Below are 18961 nucleotides of genomic sequence, written 5' to 3'. Positions count from 1 at the left end.
TGGGCCCAGTGGAGGTGGTGAGTGACAGGAGAATGGCGGCTAAGCTGTCATCCCTGTTAGACAACATCTGCCACCCCATGCAAGAGACTCTGACAGCACTGAGCAGCTCCTTCAGTGGGAGACTGCGGCACCCACGGTGTGGGACGGAGAGATTTCGCAGGTCTTTCCTCCCCACTGCTGTCAGACTCCACAACAAAGACTTTTGCAGCTGATCAAACCCTCACACGTGCAATAAGACTGCTATATGTGCAATTCTTGTACAATTCTTCTTCTGACGAAGTTGTACTTTTGTATTTTCTGACTCAGTTGTATATAGCATTTGTATTTCTATTTTATTCTATTGTATATAGTATTTTATTTTATTGCATTGAAGTGTTTTCTAATTTCTTCTACATAACTTTTCACTTTTGCTGTAACAAAACAAATTTCCCACCTGTGGGACTAATAAAGGTCATCTTATCTTATCTTATGCTATGGCTGTTAAACTGTTATCATTGGGATGTTTCAAAGATTTAACTGAAGAAATGGGAAGAGATGCTTTTGTGACAGGGTGCTGGTAATAAACTGCCTGAAGATAAAATCTAAAATTGTTTCTTTGCTAAGTTTTCCATTATCTGTAGACACAACACTGGTTGAATTTGGTAAAAAAAAAAAAAAAATTGGTCCATTTTTTTTTTATTATCTTTGAATGATTCAAAGGTCTGTAAGTGGCTTAATAAAAATTAATTTGTAAATAGTGAGATACAAGTACTAGAAAAACAGACAATATTCAAAGAAAAAGGGCATTAATGATATCAGATTTTCACATCATAATTATCATAGTAAAAATCACGATGACAATGTTAAAAACAGCAATTAGACCATTATTTAAAATTATTTATTAAAAAATAGGTAGAACAAACTTTTATTACTGTGGTTGTTATTGACAGAATATTTAATTTTTAAATATCAGAGTTAGCAGCAGTGCACTGCAACTGTGAAACATTTAAGTCAAGTTAACTTAAAGAAAATAAAACCGCTAACAGTTTTGCAATGAGGATTTTAGTTAAATCCCGAGTCTTAAAGTTGAAAATCGAGGACATTTTAGAAAAAAAACCCATTGTTTTCAAGCCTGTGACGTGCAGGTTAAAGTACAACATGTAAAACCGTGTGGTTGATGCTTTTCTTTTTTTTTTCTGTAAAATGTCATGGAAAATGGAAATGCGACTCCCACGCTGGTTATTTCATCACCGTCAGACTGAGCTCTTTACCAAAGTGAAACTTGAATTATTGCCCAAAAGTGAAATGTAAAACCAGGGTGCCTAAGGTTAATGCCTTGATTGCCACCTACGCTGCCAAAACATTTGAGTTTGAAACAATCAACCAAAACTGAAGACCTTGCTCCTTGTGCCCCACATCACACACCTCATTATTATAATGAAACCGCTTGCTGTGATGACAAATGTCTGTTCTATTTAATATCAACGTGCCCAAGTTTGTGATGACAGACTTCTGTGGCAGACTTGTGTTGTGATTTTGAGAAGACTACCAAAGTCTTATAGAGCTTATGACATAAGGACCTGATGCCTTTGCAGGTTGTTTTGACAAACTCATTTTTATTTTGCTCCTACACAGCCACACACACACATATATACACCTGTATGGCTGTGCGCTTTCCTCTCCTCTCCAAACCTCCCACCCCTCTTTTGGGACCGGACAGTTACTTAAATAGGGAAGTCATGGTTACCGTAATGGACCTGAGCTGTGCCGGCCACCCCTCCCCTGCAGCTAAGCCACAAACCACACCTCGCCGCAGAGCAGTAATCAACAAATATAAATAGGCAATATAAAAATATATTTGGTAAGACATGATAATACAAAATGTGCAACATACTATTTAAAACAAAAACAAGAGAAAAATCAAACACAAAAGTATTAATAGCTAGCAAGACTACTGACAAACTGCTACTTCCTTGATTTTCTTGAGAAACTTGGGAGCAATTAATATCTACAGCAGTTTGTTTCTGTTTCATAAAAAACCCAAAAAGCTAGTTAAAGTAACCTAAAAATAAAAATCCGTAAGCATCTGTAACATACCTTAAATTAAGTTAATATCCCACTCACAGGTCTCCTTATGAAACATTTACAGATGGAGCGCTAGTTAAATCCAGGATGTGATGACTTTTGTTTAATCATTTGTTGTGTCAGAATTGTTATTAGTGAGAAACTGGTCTAGGATCTCATCAATTACATTGCACTCGAAATTCACTTGTGCCAGGTCCAGCGCAGGCACGTGGGAGAGAAGAAGGCGCCCGACGTTCTGCCGAAGCTCTACCAAACTAAGGGGAAACAGAAAGGAGAAAAACAGTGAGGCTGCTTTCATAAATTGCTTTATCAAAGAGGGCTACATCAAAACCACGAGGAGTGATCTCCCAGCAGTCCAACCTTCTGGATGCATCTGAGTTTGAATGTGTGCCAGAAACAGCTGCCCCTCCTTCCTCCTCTGGATGTGTCTGAATTGAAGATTCACTGGTTGTTGGAAGACTTTGTGCTTTTTCCCTTTGGTGCTCTAAGCTTAACTGGAGCTCTTCGCACTGGGCTGCCAGGTTTGCCTTGTGCTCCTCCACAAGGTCCAGCTGGTGGTGCAGAGGGAGAGGGAGAGGGTAGGTACGAAGGTCAATATCAATCAAACGAAAGGAGAAATATATTAAAAAAGTGCATAACAGTGGGCAATTTGGGATATTTTTCCTTATACAGTTGGATTGACAAGTAGATGTAAGGTATACCTCATAGCATGTGCTTTTATCAGAACACCAATTAAGGCACATGACAACATCGGCCAGCTGCTGCCAGATGTTAAATAAATAAATAAATAAATATAAGGATTAACAAGAAGCACTCGGTAAGTGCAAACCTCCCCCAGGGCAGCTCTGAGGAGTATTTACTTTTACATACTGTTCCCTAAACAGTATGTTGCCAATGCAAACATTAGCAGTAAGAAACATAGTTGTAACAGCTCTGTATACCATCATTTATCATGTTGACCTTCAGATCAATCTATTTGACCTCTATACAGGTCAAATTTGACATGACCATTTCCAACTTTGTGTTTACAGACGGAGTGACATGCACGTTCCTACGTCAGCGCTACCAGAAACATAAGCTAGGCAGAGATAAAAAGCTTGTTTAGTTCAGTGCGTTTAAGACTCAAATTATTTCAACTGAATGTGAGAAAAGCTTTTTGTCATCACTTTTACTATTTTCTTTAAACAAAGACAGCCCTACACAGTGTCACTGACCCGTGAGCGCAGCTCTTCTGTCTCCTTCGTTCTTTGATCCAGTTTCCGGACTAGAGCGTCAACTTGCAGCGCGATCTCATCATCATTTTCCACATTTTTGTCAGCACTCAGATTGGCCTTGGTATCAGATGCTGCTATTAAAGCCTCCTTCTCTTTAATCAGTTCACTGACTTTCTGTTTGGCCTTCTCGAACAGACTTTTGTAGTCCTTCTGCCCTCCTGTTTCTTCTGTCTGGCTGGCTTGGTGACAACACTCCTTCTTTACGCTGACCGGTGCCATCTCCTTCAGTTTTTTCTCCAGGTCTTTCACTTGTGAGGTAAGTTTCTGGACCTGTTCTTTTAAAGAGTCTCTCTCCTGAGCGGTCTCCTGCATGAGCTCAAGCAGCTGGTCTTGTTGTTGCTGTACCTCAGAGATATTGGGGTAGGTAAGTGGACTATATTCGTTGCCACCGATATTTGAACAGGAAGGTCTAGGACTTCCTTCCCTTTCTAGATCATGGTTCACACCATTCTGCAAGGTCTGCTGTCCCTGATGTTCACTATGACCGTCTCCACTGCTCTCCTGCTTAAATTTTCTTTGCTGAACGTTGCAGTTATCCATATTCGAGGTCTGTTCTTTACCACCCTTATTAATATCATCTTGCTTTTGGTCCTCGCCTTCTTGCTTCACAATAGGTGCTTCTGTCTGGGTAGTGGCGCTTGACAGCTGTGGAAGGGGCGCTGGGGAGGAACTGGTTTCCACAGCTGCAGACCCTGCAGAGCTTGCTCCTGCAGCATTCGTGTCTGAGGGGACATCCACAGCAGCATCATCGCTACACTCCAACAGCATGCTGACATTATTGTCACTTTGCTCTTCCTCTTTCTTCACTTTATTTAAATCGTAGAGGTTCTGTTTTGGCTTGGGGGTGCTAGCAGTCTCCAAGATGACAATTTCATCGTCGGTATCATCATTATTACTATCGACATTCACAGAAGGAGAGCTCAGTGGGGTCACATCTACTGATGGGGCTGTTTCCGAGGTGCTCCTATGGAAGCCATTTATCCGAGATCTTTTTGGTGTGTTCTGTGGAGTAACAGGCAGTTTCCTTTTTACTCTGCAGAGCACAAAAAACAGAGTTAACGCCCAATGTTACTGTCCCAAAACACATATTTAAGCTGCCAAACAACACAAAACCATACCTCGGGGTTGACAATGCGCCTGCTGACAATGCGCCTGCTGACAATGAGCATACGCTAGTAATAACTGGAAAACCATCATTACGAGAAGGGCTGTAGGCTAAAGAGAAAGAATACAAATACATTTTAATTTCTCGAAGTGTTTTTCCCCACTCACACTCAAAGAGAAAAATTTCTCACCAGCTTGAGAAATGGTGGAAGACGTCAGCGGTGAGGATTCAGGCCTTGTAGCGCCCTCTTGTAATGAACAGCTCCTCAAAGTAGTGGGAGTGGAAGGGGATTGGTGGACAATCTGTCAATAAAAAACAAAAGACTGAACATTAATCATCATATTAGACTAAACTGAATCTAAATTTAGCACAAAAAGTAAACAATCTTGTATTTGGCTGATTATTTTTTTGTTGTAACAATTTTTCTTGGCAATAAATCTTACACCGTTCCCTTAAATGGTACCATTTAAGCCCAAGTTGATCCCACAACTGTTCAGTCGGTTTGAGGTCAGGAATGGTTCGGTGCGAGACTGCGGAGATATGGGATTGCTACTGGTTTTATCTCGTCATCTCTCTGCACTGATGAGCCATTTTTTTCCAGTGAGGGAGATGCCGCCTCATACTACCACACTGCCTCCACCTCCAAAAGTTCTTACCCAATCAGTGCTGCAATCAACATATCGTTCTCTGCATCTTCTCTGCACTTTCACCCTATGATCCAACTGCTGTAGCAAGAATATGGACTCATCACTGAATGTAACATTCCTCCACATGTTCAAGTTCCAGTGCACATGGGCACTAAAAGGCCTGATGGTGAACCACAGTCTTCTTGGCAGGCTTGTTGGCAGCCCAGTGAGACTGGAGATTGGCTATGTGCACTCTCCCTGGGTAGAAAGCTGTCGGCCGTATCATCCTGCAAACCGTGACTTTAAATATGTAGAAGCCTGTCTAGAGTTCCTGAGGAAAAGATTTTCTTGTGGTGTTATCTTCTTGGGATGCCCACTTCGTGGCTTACCTGTGAAATCCCCCGTTATATGGAAACCGGAACTCAATTTGGAAGAGGTGCTAGGTTTAGTTTTTTGCAGAACACCAGCTTGAAGCTGCCCTATAACACTGGCCTAAATAATAATAATAATAATAATAATAATAATAATAATAATAATAATACTATGATACTACTACTACTACTAATAATAATAATAATAATAATAATGATGGACCAAACAAATATATCCTTATATTTTGTGCTAAGTTTAGATTTGTTTAGTCTAATATGATGATTCTATCAATAGCACATTACTGCTGGCCTCCAAAGTGATAAATGGGAAACACTGTTTGATGCAGCCGCCGTTCCAGGTCTCCCTGCCGCTCTCTGAGAGCCTCATTTTGTTTGGCAAGTTTAGACAGAGGCAACTGTTCTTCGTGGGTTCAATACTCCACAAATGTGCACAGGATCACAAATAATTAAAATGTCAAAATCCCTCAAAGTCATAGTGAGGCACTGCAGGTGCCCTTGCAGCAGAAATAAAAGAAAAACGATTTACAGAAAATGACGCATCCTTACCTTCTGTCTTTCCTTTTCCTGTTTCTTGTCCTCTCTCTCCCTGTAACAAATAAATCACACAGGTCACCTCTTTTATGATCAGTTAAGATTTTCATTTAGATTTCTGTATAAATATTAATTTAAACTTCTGTCACTGTGACTCACTGCTGTTTGTAGGTCTTGCGATACGAAGGCTGATCATCATCGGAGTCTTCTTTTTCCTCGGCTACCTGGCAGCTCCTGTAAGTGCAATTGAGAATTGAAGTGAAAAGACTGGTAACCAGTGCCAGTCCCCCTCCCATAAGTAGATAAAGATTTTCTTTCCTGATTCATCTGTGTGTGTTTGTCCATTCAGAAAAAAACAGTGTCACCAAATAAGGAGGTAGTGACATAACCATGTAATAATTACCAGCAAATTTAGGTTCCTCAAACACTGGAATAAAATGGGGGTCGACTTTTTATTTGCCCTTTGCCATGGTGCATCCTGGTATCAAAGCACCATTGATGAAGGCTTTATTTCTACTATTCACTTATATGTTTAACTCTGAGTAAACACACTCAGAGTTGATGGAAATAACTCTGATCAGGCCTTGTTGGAATCAAAACCGATGGTTAGTTTTGGTAATGGACTCAGAGATTGTTGAACCTGCTTTCTGGAACAGAATCATGGTAAACTGCCAAAAATCCAATTACCTGAACTGAGGATCAGGGTTCATTCGGCAGAACCATTTCTCTGGCAGCTTGTTGATGTCAATGCCATCAGGAAGTTTACGCCACTGCAGACAGCTATCACACTGCGCCCAGTTTTGATCTGGTCGCTTCCTAAAGACAAACCGGCATGGTTAAACACATATGCAAACACAAATTTGAATGAATGAAAACCTGATGCCAGTCGCTGCGAAGTGTACTAACTTGATATCTTCTGGTAGTATGGTGCTATTTGGATTTTCTTTCGTCTTTCTGTAGCGTATCTCTTTCCAGTACTCCTCCAATTTAATCCCCAAATTATTAATGGTTTTCCTGTGCCAAGAAAGTTTGCATCAGACAGACATCAGACTGTGCCTCACCCACCCAAACCTCATTATGACCTCAATCGAGCCTTCGAGGTGATAAATGTAATCAGGAATGCTATTACCTGTAGTCAACGGAGCTTGCAAAGAAAAGCGTCTGGACTTCTTTAAGTTGCTTGAAGACGTTTCACCTCTCATCCGAGAAGCTTCTTCAGTTCTAAGGTCAAATGGTGGAGAGTCCCAGATATAAACCTAGTGGGAGTAACCCCCCCACAGAGGGACAAAAGGACCCCCTGATGATCCTCTAGTCGCCTGAGCCAAGGTGTGAAACTGGGCGTGGGTCCAAATCAGCCAGAGTTTCGGGTGTGTTCATTGTGAAACCTGGCCCCACCTTATCATGCGAATTCCTGAGGTCAGATGGCCCAGGATGTGAGTGGGCGTTAAGGCGTCTGGGAAGGGATCTCAAAACTGGATTATAGATGGCAGAGAGTTGGTGTCGTAACTTAAAGAAGTCCAGACGCTTTTCTTTTCTTTGCAAGCTCCTTTGACTACGATGACCTGGATGACTGAGAACCTTCACAGACGCTATTACCTGTACTTGTCATTCTCCATAAAACTCTGTTTGTTGTGAGTGGGATCCAAAAAGTTACATTCTATGACCCCAATGACTCCAACACCGTTGTTGTTGGCCTGTAGGAAGCAACATTTTAGCAAATGATAACATCTACATCATTCTACATGTTAAAACACGTGATTAAAGAAAAACTCACTTAAACAGCAGAAACTGACCTTAAGCTGACAGCCGACACGTTCGTAAGCTTTAATGAGCCGGTTCTTGTGATACATCATTATGCCACACTGGTCTTTGCTTTTGGTGTTATACCCAAAAGTAATAGGAATTCTTCGGGTCTAGCATACAATTTAAGGAAAACGCAAAAAAACAGCAGAATAAACATATCACCAAAATTATACAGTTGTAGAAAAGCTGTGTAAAAAGGATACCGGTACTAGGAAAGTAGGCTTATAGTGATCCTTTCTGATCCAGGCCAGGCTCTTGGCGATGAGCTGAGATTTCACCTTTTGACCCCGAACTATGATCTGCATTCGAGGCTTCAGGTACAGAATGCTGGAAAATGCCTACACCCACCCACAGATGTCATTTTACTTATACAATCAGAAGAATCGTGAAAAAGAAAACAGGGTGGAGCTCATAAATTGGGGGAAATCTCTAAAAACCATGATTAAGAGTGACTATTTTACAGACCTCCTTAATGCAATATCTGCCTGTAATTTTTCAGCTTATAAAGTGTTTTCCTTATATATGAGTGAGAGAGAGAGAGAGAGATCCATGCATTCATAGATTTTTAAAAAATCTTTTTATCTTTTATAATCACCTTTAAAGTCTTTGTGCCAATAACATCATGTACAGTAAAACAGGCATGGAGAACAGCACTGACTGGGAGAGGCTTTGAACAGATGACATACTCAGTTCAATTCAACATATAATACTTTAAGAATGCACAAGCATCTACCTATCATCTGTGATATAATTATGTAGAATTATAACGTATTGTTCATCTCCCTTAAATAAACAGGCAGCCTAACATTCATGAAACATTCTTATATTAAAACACTCAAATTTGTCTCAGTGCCCCACAGGCCTCAATGTGAGCTTGAAGCCAATTATAATTTTTAAGTTGTTTAATGTGTAGGTGCTCTCAATAAACAGATTTTTAATGAAAGGCCCGGGACTTCGGTAGCATAAAAAAGTGGCTATTCTTTGTGCCCATGAGGATCTGTCACTCTTTTTACCATTATTTCCTTAAGCCTTAAGTTGGCTAGTTAGGTATCAGACTAACGCTTAAAGCTTTCACTTGAGTGAAGTAACTCACATTACTGCTACTGCTAAGTAATGTTAGCCAATTTTACAGCATATTTCATAAATCACTATGCCATAACTAACTACTGGGGCGATCGTGGCTCAGGAGTTGGCAGTTCGCCTTGTAATCGGAAGGTTGCTGGTTCGAGCCCCGGCTCTGACAGTCTTGTGTCACTGTGTCCTTGGGCAAGACACTTCACCCGTTGCCTACTGGTGGTGGTCAGAGGGCCTGGTGGCACCAGTGTCCGGCAGCCTCGCCTCTGTCAGTGCGCCCCAGGGCGGCTGTGGCTACAATGTAGCTTGCCAGCACCAGTGTGTGAATGACTGAATGTAGTGTAAAGCGCTTTGGGGTCCATAGGAACTAAGTAAAGCGCAGTGCATTTCAGTCATTTCTTCAGCAAGGTTGATAGCTGGCAAAATAATAATAAAAGTTTCCAAAATTAGCATATTTTATTTACACATACTCAAAAATGATTTACTAGGACTCACCTGTCATGTGACTCAGTGTCATTTTCCATCAAACACTTATTTTATTTCTCTATCTGATAAGAAAACTATTCGGTCAGATAGTTATTTGTGGTGAATGAAATACAGTTTCAAGCACGTTTAAGCATCACATCTGAAATTCAAGCGCTTTTCAAACCTTGAAAAGACTATATTCAAGTATTTTCACCTGTACGAACCCTGCCTGAAGCATACCCCATCCTCTCTGAAACATGGTGGAGTTATGTCATGGGCATGTATGGCTGCCAGTGAAAACGAGCCAATACTGTTTACTCGTGAAGTGACTGCTGATAGAAGTACCAGGATGAACTGTGGAAGTATGCAAGGCTATACTCTCTGCTTCAAAAATATATTAATCTGAGCCTGGGGACTCAGATGGGGGACTGTATACAAATGGCTGCAATTCTTTAACAGTTAATGCAAAGCTTTTGTTTAATCCCACAAATCCCTCTGCTGTTTAATTTTACTGTGTAGGTGCACAGAGGTAAACTTACAAAAATTGTGTCACTGTCAAAAAAAAAAGCTGAACCTGTGGATCTAACCAGAAGTTGCCCACTGGACTGAACTGTGATTAGCATCTAAAGCTGTTGCACTCTCATTTTTGGATGCATAATTATGTTGAGGACAAAGAGGCTTTCTCTTTTAGCACCAAGTGCTAATGGTTTATTTCAGGGCATGCACATTTATGCTGCTTACCCGAAGCGAGTACATGCTCTCAGGGATGTGTGACGTGATCTTGTCTGGACGCTGATTAGTGTCATTCTCTGCACTGTAAACCTCAGATGGAATTCGTATGTCGTACCGATCCTTCTCAAAATCAAACTCTGTTGTTCCAGTAGATGTCCTGACAAAAAAACAAAACAAGACACAGTTTATGTTATTGGTTATTAGTGCAAAAGACAGTTAGAATATAAGTGCAGAGAGGGAGGACTTTGTCATGCAATATTTCTTAGAACTATGTTTACAAAACGTTAGAACCCTCTGGAAAATGTGAAATAAATTGAAAGGAAGGATTGCAAAAGACCAAATACTGAGTTGGGAAGGCATTTACCTCGCTCTAAAAAGCAGTGTGAATAAGTGGTTAACAGTTTAGGTATAGAGAAAAACCAATTAACTGAGTCATTAGGGCGTGCATGTTTTGAACTACTATTGGTATGAAAATCAGAAGAATTTTCTTTTTGGAAATCATGGATGCATCATCCTTGAGGTAAATGTAATGGTATGGAGTGCATTTCAACAAATGGTGTGCAGTTGACATCCAGTTAATTTGCCCTCTTTGTCGTGCAAAGAAAGCTTCCAGATCTGTAAACTATCATCTTTTTATCAGGCAAACAAGAAAGCTGGTGATTTGATTCTTGTAGGAATGATGATAATCTGTTCATTTGTTTTATCTTATTGATCCAGTAATGATCAATAAGAGGCTTTAACTAGCAGGCTTTAATTGCAACAGCATAGCCTCTGAAATCACATATGACCCTTTATTCCTGTGTGGACCACAGACAGACCTGCGGAGGTTCCAGATGATGATCCGTGTGCCAGTTTTCGACGTGGATCCCGGCAAACTAATTGCATGAATCTCTGAGAGTAGCTCTTCTTGTGTGCTGAAAGGGGAATACTGCAGAATGGCCTGTAGACTGGATTTCTGGTCCTCTCTTACACAGAGTAAAGGAGAAGTTAAGGATGGAAAACAAAGGAAAAAGGGAAGTATGACTTATGTAAGATGACAAAAAAATACCCTTCTCAATGACATTTACAGCTACAAACCTAGCACATCTCACATGCTAGGTTTGTAGCTCAGTTCAGATTTTCTCCTACTCCATTCTTCAAATAAATCAAATCCTACTTGATAACATTTAGCCCGACTCCACTCATACAATCATGTGAAGAAGAAAGTTTGTTCATGATGAGGTGCTGCTAATCGAATGAATTTGATTAAATGATGATCGACATGTTTGAACACTTCTAAAAAAGCAGAAGATTTGGCCCGTTTGAAGCATTCAGGTAACTTCACACAGTATCAGAACTATACAGAAAACAATTACTTTGTGTTATTGCTGCTAAAGATGTTTCTGCAACACATTTCTCCCTCTGAAAACGCTACGTCCAGAACAGAATCAACCTTTTGGGATCTACTTACCTGGATGATTGAGTATGCATCAAGACACGTGTTTCTACAAGCTACTGAATTATGCATAAATTGCTGGTGCACGGTGCCATGCATCACAGTTCTGATTATTTCTCCTGAATTCTTTTCTATCAGACACTACCGGACCTCTGCTTTAATAATCTGACTCTTGGGAACAATTCACAGTGCACAACCCTTTAAACATGGAGATAAATCTCCAACAACAATAGTCCTGGTCAAGTCTTTGCTTCTCTACAGACCTCACTTGTAAACCAGTAGAACAGGACAACCACAGATCTAAATAAAATAAATACAACAGCAAGACTGGAAGCACTTCAGAGGTGTAAGAAGAGATGAAGTCAGAGTTATAAAATTTTTGTTTTAGCAAAGTTGCAGGACTTGGTTATCACACCTTTTATCTAGTTTCTAATTTTGATTTATTTATGTTTTTTTTTTTTTAAAGGAATCTCTTTTTTCTCCCTTTTTTCTCTCTGAGATCTCTGGATTGCTCCTGTTCTTTTTCAGCTGACTTAATTTGATCCTGGAGTAATGAATACATAGTTGATGTATAATATTTCATTAGATAAAGGATATAGTTCTTTGAGTCGCTCTCTTCAAAGGAAACAATAGGTACAATTATTTGATCTGCACCAATCTTTTCCAGGTAAGTCTGGGAGAGCATCCCCACGCATAAGCTCCTCTTCGACTTGGAGAAGACAATAGCATCTTTGCCAAGACGCATGGAGCCAGACTTGAAGCCATTGCCATAGATTCCAATTGGATCTTTACCGTTCAGGGGCATCTTGTCACTGTATCCGAAGCTGAAGGAGAGAAAATGCAAAAAATTTTTTTACCAGTTTTGCAAACCATAATTCTCCCTCTGAAGGGAAGTAGTATGCAATCAGTTCCACTTGTCTGACTGTCTGTTAGCAGTCTAGCATCCACAGTTTTCAAGATATCATGTTTAACTTTTGTCTGATGGCAGGTACCAAAAGCATCTCTAGGTGATTTAATTTTTGATTTCATTTAATATGGTCATGATCAAGGTCAAGGTCACACCAAATGTGGAAATCAGTTCAAATGCTATCTTACGCACAATTTATCATGGCTTCAAACTTCACAACAACATACTAGGCCTCGGAAGACATGAGCACCTAGGTTGGCTAAGCATTTGACCTTAACCTTCATTGTTAGCACCAAATTTGTAATGCGCCTTAACATTGGTTGCCAACCAAGAAGAAGAAGCAGCTGTGAGCCAGGAGGGAGGGGGTGAGTGAGTGAGTGATTCGTTCGCTCTATGATTCAGCACAGGAAGGGAGGGGGTGAGTAGCTCAAATGTGCTGTTAGCATGTTAGCAGAGCGAAGCTACTGTGAACCGAGGAGCTATTTTCTTGATGTGAGCTTCTACTCAGGGTTTTTTCTTCCAGTTCAGAGCAGAATTTTTTTTGTTAAGATACTAGATGTTGTGTTTTTCTCCACAATTTTAATTATAAGCTAGATACATTGCTGCTAACAGCAACAGGGATGAGTCAGTGAGTCAGTTGAGCTTGTGAATCATGATTCATGAGTCAGTAAAGTGATTCTCGAGTATTGAACGATTCGTTCATGATTCGCGCATCACTACAAGAGACCATATCGAGTAACACATGATATGAAAAGGCATGGTGAGAGCTGTACAATACACTTTTAATTTCTTCAATATGACACCCTATGATGGCACAATGACACCATAAAATTCTGCAAACCACACACTGCATGAATTTATGTTAAAATCTCAAGGTTTTACAAAGATTTCAATCTTCTGAAATCTGACTTTCCACAAGTTTCAAAAAATGACACCATAGTTGCATCTGTACCTGAGCATCTTATGCATTGTTTTATTGTCCAGCCCATTTCCATTATCCATGAAGCTGAGGCATTCTTCTCCTTTGACCACAGTTTTATCAATCCAGAACTGTTTGGCACTGACGTCTGGGTCGTAGGCATTGTCTGTCAAAAACAGTTTTAGGGAGCATTTAAAATCCAAATATGAACGCCAGAATTACAGTGTAGATGAGCAGCAGGGAGAGACTACTTTTTTTTTTACAGAGGGCCTATTTTTCTGCTACATACAGTGTACATATTAAACAGACTCATAAAGTTAGATTCGTGCAGAAATATAGTGAAGATACATTATATCTATATATCTATATATCTATATATATATATATATATCTTCACTATTATATTACATATTATTGTTATTTATTGTATTTTTTTTAACATGAAACAAGACATACAGTTCAATCAAGTAAATATTTGACTTTGTTATATAATCATCTGTCTGTGTCGTTACAGCTGTTGTTCTCAGAATTGGAAGTGAAATAGAAACCAACCTCGAAATACAATGAGATCACAGTGACTCACCAATCAGTTCAGCTATAGCGCTGAAGGGCCAGGTGTGGCTGGTGGAGTTGCTGTGCAGAAACTTGGGCGAAAGCTACAAGTGAAACAAATTCAATTTCACAAATTAGTTGCATTTTATATCACATCCACCACAACAAAGGGGCTTTACTGACTTTATTTATTTTTACTGCATGGAAAATATGCTCCATGTTTAAAACAAAGGTTTGATGTAATTTTGAAACCAAAACCTGGTCAGTTCAGCGCTGCACTGGTCAATTTAGTGAAAATACATGCAAATCTTTGCAGAAGAGATCAGACTCGTAATAGGGAAGAACAGTAAGGGGAAGGGTTTCCCACATGTAGCAACAGCACAGGAAATCCAGATAAAAATGTTTGTGTAAATTCTTATTAACACAAAAACTGAATCAGCTAATCACATGGCAGTAATTCAGCATGGTCAAAACAACCTGCTGAAGTTCAAACCAAACATCAGAATGAGAAAAAAAGGTGAGTGAAGGATTTGCTCTGTAAGCAAACTGGTGCGGGTGAAGGAAGGGTGGTAGACAGTCTCTGATGTGCTGAGACAGTATCTGCTCCAAAAACTTCATTACTACAGACGTGAGGGCTACAGGTCTGTAGTCATTGAGATCGGAATGATGGTGGAGACCTTCAGATTGGTGGGAATGGTGGCATGAGTCAGGGAGAGGTTGAGCACCCTTCTAAAGAAGGTGTTGAGGTCCTCTGCGAGTTTGAGGCTGCTGTCGGCATTTGGGGGCTCTGGCCTTTCTAGTTGGTGAGAGATTGGGATGCCGCTCCACACCTGGCTGGGGGTTGTTATCAGTGAGGAAGCCCTCGATCCTCTTCTTATAAGCCTCCTTTGCCTGTTTAATACCCATCCTCTGGTTGGCACTGGCAGGTTGCACAAGGAAGTGACGAAGGTTAAGTTACGAGTTCTGATCAGAGCCTGGATTTTACTTGTCATCCAAGGTTTTCAGTTAAGTTTTTGTCACTGTCACATTTTCTACACGGCAGTTAATGTAGAAAAGGACAGAGTGATTGAAGGTCTCCAGATCCTGCTGTTTAAAAATGGACCAGTTTGTCAGATTAAAACAGTCCTGTAGCTGGAGGAGAGCATCACCTGGCCATATGTTACTAACCACACGAACCTTGAAGCAGATGGGCTGAAGACCACACTGGGTGGCACTCCCCTCAGCTAAGAACATGCAAACTGAGGCTCCAGTTTGCTCAAATTAACCCAACAGCAGAATGGAAAAATGTTGCGTGTTCTAATGAGTCTCTGCTTGCTGGTGTAATGGTCAGGTCAGAAAACAACATGCTTTGTATCAAAAGTTCAGGGTGGTGGTAACAGTGTAATGGTGTGTGGGAAACTACCAACTGAGAACCGTTTAAACCTTACAACATAACTGAATACTGTTGCTGGCCATGTTCATCCCCTCATGACTACAGTGTACCCATTGTCTGATAGCTGCTTCTGGCAGGATAACGTAACATATCACAAAGCTCAGATCATCTCAAACTGGTTTCTTGAACATGGCAATGAGTTCACTGTGCATCTTTGCATATTGTTTTTAATGTGTTACATTTGTTTACCTTATTGCTTGGTATTGTCATTTTTTCTCCACCACTGCAGAGCTTCAGCCAAGACTACAGATGACAATGTCTGGTATAACAGATCTATATCGTAACTGTTCAACACTTAGAAAGCTGATATTTATTTGGTCATAAACAGAATCAATTCAAGAAGGTGGAAATTATGCAAAGAAACTGTCTAAGGAGCTTGGAAAGAAAAGCGCCTGGACTTCTTTAAGTTGCTTGAAGACATTTCACCTGTCATCTGAGAAGCTTCTTCAATTCTAGAGTCAAATGTTGGAGAGCTCCAGATTTAAGCCCTATGGGAGTGTGCCCCCAAGAGGGACACCGGACCCCTTAATGATTTACCTAATCACATGAGCCAAGGCGTGAAAACGGGTTTAGCTAAAAATCAGCCCACATCAGCTCATTGTGAAATCTACCCCCACCCTATCATGTGATTTCTTGAGGTTGGATGTATATGGCAGACAGCTGGTTTCATAAACCACCGCCTCTGTTCAAAGATGGTCGCTCACAGTTGACATAGATGGCTTCTTTCACTCCTCTTTCAAACCATCTGTCTTCTCTGTCCAAAATGTGAACATTGGTGTCCTCGAAGGAGTGACCTTTGTCCTTTAGATGCAGAAGGACAGCCGAGTCTTGTCCTTGCGAGGTGGCTCTTCTATGTTGTGCCATGCTTTTATGAAGTGACTGTTCGGTCTCTCCAATGTAGAGGTCTGAGCATTCCCCCCTACACTGTACACCCTATACTACGTTGTTAAGTTTGTGTTTAGGAGTTCTGTCTTTGGGATGAACCAGTTTCTGTCTGAATGTGTGGACACACACTCTGACTGAAATGACTCTGACCTGGATGACTGAGAACCTTCACAGACATATGCAAAGAAGCTCCGCAGTCAAACAAACGTGACCTAAACAACTTTAATCCCTTGTTTTGCTTTCACATGTGTGATAACACGAGGGACACACTTACTACTAGGGTTGCCACGATTAGTCGTCTAGTCACGATTACATCGACTATCAAAATCGTCGACGACTAATTTAATAGTCGACGCGTCGTTTGAAGCTTTGTAAGATCCCAAAAGACGCAGGGATAAGTAGTAGGATTTAAGAGTGTAATAACGGACTGAAACAGAAGATGGCAGCACTGCATGTACAAGGATGCCAGCTGCCGTTAAACCCTGAAGAAGAAGCTCTGTCCCAGAATTCATAGCGCAGCCCAATTTAGTTTCCAACAATGGCAGCAGCTAGTTAGTTTTAATATTACTCTTATTATTCTTTCTGGGTCACAAAATAAACGTTTAACATATGTTCAGGCGAGAATGTAACTGTGTAAACCTCAAATATCTGCTCAGTTTATCAAGACATCACATATTTGCAAAAGCGCTCCGACGTTTTCGGAGACGTCTGTTACCCACCAGCTCGATAGCTAGCCGGGGTTCAAGCCTCACTAGACTCCCGTCAAATAGTTTTCAAACCCACCACCGTCTTTCGCTACTCAGGTTAAACATGATATATAAGTCACTTAGATAACTTAAAAATGTTATTGTTTGGCTTTTTTCAGTGTTTTATTTGTTTCTGAGTAAATCAGTTTGGCTGAGATTAAAGTTAAAGTTTTCACACAGCTGAATAAACGTCAAGCAGACAACTGATTATCAGAAGTGTGAGATACTCGAGAATATACTCCGGTGTCCCGTTGTATTTTAGATAGCAAGGAGCAGACGGCTGAGTTTAATAAAGTCCACCGAAACAATCTGCAAATTTCATTTAAATTCAATAAACTATCATCTTGTCTTTATTTCTAGTTAGCACCTTAAACACTTCAAGCTGTAAGCTAATGATATAAAAGCAGATGCGTGCTGGTGCAATAAGCTGTACGTTTTACGTCCAATGGATGCATGATCTGATTAGTCGACTAATCGCAAAAATAATCGGTGACTAGTCGACTATCAAAATAATCGTTTGTGGCAGCCCTACTTACTACAGAGTAATAAACAAACAGGGGCAGACTTTAAGAGGGTGAATAGAGGGAAAACATTATACAAGTGCATTAAATCTTATGCAAAAGCCATTTAACCTCCTACCAAATATAGATATAGAGAATACACTGGTCCTGGCTCTGTGTCGACCTGGAACAAGACCAGCCAGGCCGTTGTAACCAGTATGTTAGTGGGCTGTAAAACCAGCCGTGAGTCAGGAAAACGAAACTTATCCACTAGCCTGAATTCACAGCACAACCGGACCTAATTTCTGAGTAATCAATACTGCTGTTAACGATGACAGTACTCCCGTAATTCATTGGCAGTTGTAAATATAAACTGACTGGCAACTACATGGGAGTCCCACAGACCTCGGTACCAACAGCCAATACAGCTTTGACCACAGCGGGTGTGCTGTATGGACTGAATTAACCTCACTGAACCCAGACGCAGATTCTTACTGTTGTTTCAATTGTTCACACATTTAGTCCACCAATAAATAGGACAAAACTCCCCAAACAAATAAGTAAACTCCTCTCACCGTGCTTAACGGAACACCATGGTCCATCTGCGTCGCCATCTTTCTCTGTAGACCGATTGCTGTGGGCGGGGTTAGGTCCAAGCATCCGGTCGGCCAAACACTCGAGTTACACAAAAATTAAACAGAGAACTTTTAAGTTAATTAAAATCGCCCTTGCTTATGTTTTATGTTAATATCAATATCCATACCTCATATGTAAGGGTTTATTTGTGCATTGAACGCTGTCTGGAACACTTCCGGTTTGACGTTCCAAAATAAAAGCGTGCCGACAGTGACGTACCTTGAAATTAATTTTAGTGTTTCGGAATGTGATACACGTGCCAGTGTTGTTGTGCCAGTGTAAGTGATGAAAAGTGCAAGTGAGAAAAAAGGGGATTATTCGTATTTAAACTGGGGGATGTGGCCAACAGGGTGGCAGAGATTTTAACAAATATGACATAGTTCTATAAGGATATTTCAATGACGCAAAATATCTGGATTGGTTATAATGTAGGGGCAATAGCACAGAGACATAAATGATATTTAAAAAAACAGGTCATTTCTTTATTTTATAAAGGAAATAATTAAATACATGGATTAATCTTTAAGGCTTCAGAGAATAGATGGAAGGTATTTTCTTGGATTTACAAAGTTTTTGAAAAAAAAAAACATCTATTTTCTCACAACACCATATCCTGTTTTATCTAAGACATGAAAACATCAGAAACAATTATTTAAAACATATTCCGATCGATTGAAAGCGGGCATGCCGAGCCCCCGGGGCAGACCCAGGACACGCTGGAGATATTATATCTCTCGGCTGGCCTGGGAACGCCTTGGTGTTCCCCCGGACAAGCTGGAGGAGGTGGGAGAGGGAGGTCTGGGCTTCTCTGCTTGGACTGCTGCCCCTGCGACCCGGATAAGCGGAAGAAAATTGATGGATGGATGGATGAAAGTGGAAATGA

The 18961-nt window shown here is 40.5% G+C and overlaps 1 protein-coding gene across 2 annotated transcripts; it reads right to left on the bottom strand.

The window, feature by feature from the left end:
- Positions 1–1108: 1108 nt before the first annotated feature.
- On the bottom strand, positions 1109–18144 carry morc3a (MORC family CW-type zinc finger 3a). 2 transcript variants are annotated; one of them, XM_040005590.1, is made up of 18 exons: positions 18018–18144; positions 13911–13983; positions 13361–13493; positions 12099–12325; positions 10885–11041; positions 10076–10223; positions 7999–8133; positions 7786–7905; positions 7589–7686; positions 6899–7006; positions 6680–6808; positions 6152–6226; positions 6008–6047; positions 4634–4745; positions 4457–4553; positions 3279–4371; positions 2425–2615; positions 1109–2318 (listed from the first exon to the last, which is right to left on the bottom strand). In XM_040005590.1, exons 1-18 carry the CDS (start codon positions 18054–18056, stop codon positions 2168–2170), a joined length of 3126 nt encoding a protein of 1041 aa, XP_039861524.1. In that variant the 5' UTR covers positions 18057–18144; the 3' UTR covers positions 1109–2167. The 2 variants fall into 2 exon arrangements, with proteins under 2 accessions (XP_039861524.1, XP_039861525.1); XM_040005591.1 differs by having other exon boundaries at positions 8005–8133.
- Positions 18145–18961: the final 817 nt, after the last annotated feature.

Source organism: Simochromis diagramma, unplaced genomic scaffold (genome assembly GCF_900408965.1).
Source record: "Simochromis diagramma unplaced genomic scaffold, fSimDia1.1 OVJJ01000501.1, whole genome shotgun sequence".
In the NCBI taxonomy this organism is placed as follows: Eukaryota; Metazoa; Chordata; class Actinopteri; order Cichliformes; family Cichlidae; genus Simochromis; species Simochromis diagramma.
This window is presented reverse-complemented; position numbering and strand designations above follow the sequence as displayed.